This window comes from Engraulis encrasicolus, chromosome 19 (genome assembly GCF_034702125.1).
Source record: "Engraulis encrasicolus isolate BLACKSEA-1 chromosome 19, IST_EnEncr_1.0, whole genome shotgun sequence".
NCBI lineage: Eukaryota > Metazoa > Chordata > Actinopteri > Clupeiformes > Engraulidae > Engraulis > Engraulis encrasicolus.
Genome location: NC_085875.1, coordinates 16,634,342 through 16,640,005, shown reverse-complemented (window position 1 = coordinate 16,640,005; position 5,664 = coordinate 16,634,342). Strand labels below are relative to the sequence as shown.

General features: G+C 48.2%; 1 protein-coding gene across 1 annotated transcript in view; it reads right to left on the bottom strand.

Annotated features, from left to right (window-relative positions):
* Positions 1 to 3,334, bottom strand: part of galnt16 (UDP-N-acetyl-alpha-D-galactosamine:polypeptide N-acetylgalactosaminyltransferase 16) — a 111,021-nt gene extending 107,687 nt beyond the window's left edge. The window contains exon 1 of the mRNA XM_063183704.1: positions 2,626 to 3,334. Coding sequence (XP_063039774.1) covers positions 2,626 to 2,814 — 189 coding nt within the window. The 5' untranslated portion in view covers positions 2,815 to 3,334. The remainder of the gene's footprint in view (positions 1 to 2,625) is intronic.
* Positions 3,335 to 5,664: the final 2,330 nt, after the last annotated feature.

Sequence of the window (5,664 nt, the reverse complement as noted above, 5' to 3'; positions counted from 1 at the left end):
GTCACATGGTTTAGAACAGGACTCACACTAGACTAGGGTCACATGGTTTAGAACAGGACTCGCACTAGACTAGGGTCACATGGTTTAGAACAGGACTCACACTAGACTAGGGTCACATGGTTTAGAACAGGACTCGCACTAGACTAGGGTCACATGGTTTAGAACAGGACTCGCACTAGACTAGGCTCACATGGTTTAGAACAGGACTCGCGCTAGACTAGGGTCACATGGTTTGGGCAACAGCCAAACACTGCACGGTGTGGGCTTTGGGCCTGGGCTGGCCTGGAGCTGGCTAATCACTTACCCTTCCACAACACCATACCAGTGGTGTAGTCTACTTTTTATGGTGGGTATAGTGTGTATTTTAGCATTTTAAGTGGGTATAGGCCTACTGTATATATTTGTGCTATTCTAAACAATGGATCAATCAATTTTAAGTGGGTATACAGAAATCCCTGAAATTTTGAAGTGGGTATACTCCGTATTAACTGTGTTCTACGTAGACTACACCACTGCACCATACCACACCACACCACTCCCTGGCCAAGAAAGCTTCTACACATTACATTTCTTCATTACGTTACATGCATTACTTCATCACATTATTTCATTTTTTTCTGAGCAGAATTGAAGGGAAATAAGTGTGGACATCAAAGAATAAGAGAAACTAAAGATGCAGGACAAACTGTAAAACAAAAGGGAGACGTGAAGTTGATGACACTGCGTCCATCTGGTTCATCAACTCCTCATTATTCCCACGCACTCTAGGAGCTCGTGTCACTCTTGTAATTGTCCAAATCGTTGCTAGACCGTTCTAAACACGAACAAACACGGGCGAGAAGTCGGTGGGTTTTTTTCCTTGTCACACACACAGCAGCCATTAGTCATGATGACATACGCCAGGGGTTTTGGAGAACACTGCGCCGTTACCATGGAGCTTTGTAACGTGGCAGGCGCAGCCAGAGATGCAGGCTCCACTTAGGCCTACCTCAGGAAAGTTGAGCATTGCCTGACACATGACATAATGGCCAGACCGGCTAATTTAATAGAAATATAACTTCATCTCCCGCATGATGCACACAACTACTGTTATTATTATTTTTCCTTAAGGACAGTTGTTTTCTCTGCTTTGAAAAGCCAGGGAGCCGGCATGTACTGTAAATTGATGCAGTTTGGATTGAACCTACAGATGCTTCTACAGGATATTTTGCTATATTTAGGCTATTTAATGGTCATTGCTGACACTAGGCTATAGCAAATGGCGAATGCACTCAAGACTCCGTAGAGATTTCGAACGTGTCAACGGGCCCCATTCATGCAGAGAACCTGGCATGCATGTCCGCCTAATAGCCACCAAAATTCGTCCCCTCAGATTGATCCGAGCAGTCGCACAGCAGGCACAGCTGTCGCAATACACGGTTAAGCCGCTTGAGTCACATCAGAGCTGCGACAAAGAGGGTCTCGTTGTCGCTGAAACAAACACATTTCATCCGGAATAGAATTTGTACTGCTTTGTTTGTCCCCTTATTAGTGAGAATAAACAAAAAATATATAGATAAAGTTGTCTGTCAGAAATAACGAGCAAGTAAAATGTCCTTCTGGAGCTCATTAGAGGACATGAAAAATGCTAGTCTGAATGCCAAAGTGCTGAGAGATGTAAAAACTCAGCCTGCCAACAGGTTTTTAGATGGTGTTATGTCATCCGATGCCAAATGACCACATTAATGAAAACAGGAAAAACTGAAGGCTTACCCTGTAGCGACTACCTGAGCCTAACAAGAACCATGCTAACTGGCCACAACGGCCAAGTTGTGACAGAAAAACAGCACAACGTGCTCAGACACCTGGCAAATGAATAGGCTATCTGCTCTCCGTTTGTGTGTGTTTTAAGTGTAGTCTAACTGTAAATATTAAGTAAGAATCAGAGTAGGCGCGCAATCAGCCCAAAGTTCGCTTTCCTGTGGCCGTGCGTTAAACATTAATGTGGCTTGTATAAAGCAACGTAGCCTTACACGGGCTGTGGAAACTATATGTTGAATTGCGCTCTTGACCAATGGTGATTGTGCTTTCATTGGATTGCTTCAAATTACAGCCACGAGCAGACAGCAGTCTGCCCTCGAGTAAAGGGTCAAGGCGATGCTCGGTGAGCACCTGAGGAGGAAAGGGAAAGCACGCGCGCCTGCAGCTCGCACCTGCACCGGTCTTAAGGAAAGCCTCTTACCGGGGCCAAGTAAAAGCCAACATGGGTTGCGGCTTTAACGGCTCTTTTGCAAAGCCAGCACGGAGAACAGCCCGCGGCAGCAGCTACAATACCCCGAGCGACGTAAGAATTTCACTGAAATGACACAGCTGTGAAACGCATTCCGTATTCCTGTGCCAAAACCAGAGTCCCGTGCTTTGACCACCTACAATGGCCACACTCAAAGGCCGTGTGTGCGTGCCTGTGTGCCTGGACACATCTTCTCTATTGCCCCCGTCCAAACACGGAGTACTGACGGTCGCATCAATATGCAGCACGCAATCTCCTGCAGTTCTCCACTACACTCGCATCGCGTCTCCCCAAGCTTGTAAATCACCCCCCATAGCATCCAGTAGTATAGGCTTTCATGTGCACCTCACACTTACTATGAGCGGAATGGTCCGGTCCTCTCGGAGTATTTCCAGGCGTCCAGCAGAAGCCTTTTGAGATTTAATGCCCGCGGCCGCCGATGAAGCGGATGAACGCGGTTTATTGTCCTGCCACAGGTAATAAAATGTGCCCAGGATCCAGGCGACGGTCAGTATAGCGATGGCGTTGGCCCGAATCCTGCGCATGGTGAGCCCATAAGGAGGGCTCCCGACCCGACTTATGTCCAGGCGGTTCCGGCTCGTCTGCCTTCTGTTTTTGGCAGTGTCTGTGTGGTGAGAGTGTCCGCTGCCCGTGTGATGCTTTGCGCAGCGGCTGTCAGCTTCTCTCTGCCTTCAAGCTCCTGCGATACAACGGAGATCCCTATAGAATTTTCCGCACTCAGAATAGCCTGGTCCTAGCGCCGTGAGATTCCCCCGGTCAGCGTTTTGCTCTCATCATTGGCGACGGTGGGTCAGAGGTTCTTGATTTCTATCCCCACCGTTGAGGTTCAATTATAAAATATGTCCACTGGAAATTACGTTTTGCTCCGTAACCTGTCCTCAGCTGCTGACACTGTCAAGCTTGGATACCCAGAGAGACAACGTGGTGGTGGTTCAGTGTGCGCCTACTACGAGAAGCACGTCATGTATCCCATCGAGCAACGACTGCTCTGTGTCCAAAACAAATAAGAGCCAGCCCGCGATATATTTTTTCAGGCCAGGGGGAGTCGTTGCATTATTATAGCCTATCGCATCATCAGACACTATCGTGTGACTGGCTGCGCTTTTCCTGATTCTGCGCGCTTTTCACATTTTGCTGCGCTAGGGGTAGGGTATGTTGCTGTTCGGTCCAGATGAGGTCATTCGCACCCCACCTACAGTGTAGAGAGAGAGAGAGAGAGGGCAGTTTAATACCGCGCAGCTGTCACTACATGATTAGAAAACGCAGAGGGAGAGTGAGAGTGACCCTCTTACAGTGGAATGCAAACATGGGAAGGATTCGGAAGGTGGCCAGGTCAGCCCATGAAACATTGATACTCTCTCTGGTATTTAAAACACTTGAAAATTATATCACTTAGTCCTCTAACTTAAAAAATTAAATCATACTGTGTATATCTCTGAGGAGTCATTGATAGGCCTACTACTGCAGTAATAGGCCCAAACATGTTTTTGTTTTGTTTCTTTGCTTCTTTGTTTGTGTCTGCTTCCTTAGACCACTCATTGTTTTGGTGATTAATAATTGACGGGGGTGGTCGGGTTTCTAGCTGGTCTGGTGTGCTGTGCTGTGCTGTGCTGTGGCATATCCATTTCTGCTCCTGGACGTGGCTGGCTGCTCTGTTTGTCCACCAAATCCAATTATACATGTAAGCCTAGAGCGTGCTGAGCAGAGCAGCTCCATGCATAAGTGGCGCCCGTGATGGGGTAGAAAAAGGGAAGACTAGTGTCTAGGGACTCCGGACAGTAAGATATTGACTCTCTCTTGGCAGGGCAGGCCTGCAGGTCAGCCACAACAACAAAGGGCATACAGTAGGAAATGCAATGGGAACAGTGGAAAAGGAGTCACTTGCATCCGACAAGTAAGCAAGTTATGTTGCGGGCAGCCGTAGCTCAGTGGTTAGAGCACTGGGTTGGCAACCCAAGGGTTCCCGGTTCAATGCCCGACCGAAGCACGGCTGAAGTGCCCTTGAGCAAGGCACCTAACCCCCACACTGCTCGCCGGGCGCCGCTCAGCAGGCAGCCCACTGTCTGCTACGGACTAGTGTGTGTAGTTCAATGTGACTCACTAGTCCAAATGGGATAAAGTGCAGAGAAAAAATTTCCCCTAGGGGACCAAAAATTGGCTCCAATGTATTTATGATGGACAACAATATCAGCACCCAGCCCTAGAGCAAGGTCAAGGTTTCTCAACCAAGCAGTGTTTCTCAACCTGTTTTTAGGTCAAGACCCAGGGAATCTCATGAACTGAGATGCTACAAAAGTTGATGTTTTAATGAGGCACACACACACAAGATAAAAGGAGACTCGGAGTTTAGGAGCCATCACAAGTTTGCTTTAGTGGATGGATACAACGTCTGTCTGTCGTGGGGAGGTCATGTGTTTCAAGAAGACACGAGGAGCAGAGAGAGCTGTAAGTATACGGAGGATTTCATGAAAAAATGCACGTGATGATCACAAATCACTATAAGGAGATATGAAGACTAATGTGCCACAGACAGCCTGTCAAGCCCCTTTTTTACGTGTAATATACCTATTTTTTGGGGCTTTCGCGTTTTATTGATAGACCAGTGAAGAACTGGCAGAAGGAGAGAGTGGGGGAGAGAGAGCTGCGTTAGGGTTGAGGAATGAGGCTGGGCTGGATTCGAACCTCGGTCCCCATGGACAGGTTTGTCCACTTATGGTATGGTGAATTAGCACAGTCTGCATTACCAGAGCAGCCCCCACCCCCCCCAGTCAACCCCCAGCCTGCCATGGCTGTCAATCAGGATCAGTGGCGGAACAATTGCACACAGGTCCCCAGGGCGAAACACTGATAGGGCCAAGCTCATAATAGGGCCCCCACCACCAATAATACGGGAGAGCCCTGGACCCCGGAGCAAATACCGCCCCCCCTTGCCCCTGCTTGCTCCGCCCCTGCTGTCAATGTTTCAGTCTGGAGTAGCCAGGCCATGCCCTCCTATAGTGACGCAACAGCTTCAGCGTTGCTACCAGTCAGGTCAAGAGTCAATGCAAGTACTTTCTGAGTTCCCGCAAATATGGCAACTCCTCCCACATTGTTGGGAAGCATACAATCATTAGCAAACCAAGGGAGGTCATTTGGGAAATGCTGTTTGGGAAATGTTAATTGTTATGCTCTTGGTCAGACCAAGTCTCGATTTGAAAGTCGATGGTAATCAGGCTAAGTCTGGAGTAGCGCTAAAGGGGCCCTGCAGCTTCACATCACAGGGGGGGGGGGGACTTGAGGATCAGGATGTGGTTGGAATGGAGGGCACATTTTTTTTCAGGAGTCTCACATGTTGTAAATAGATTACATACTGCACAGATGACATTGAGGATTTC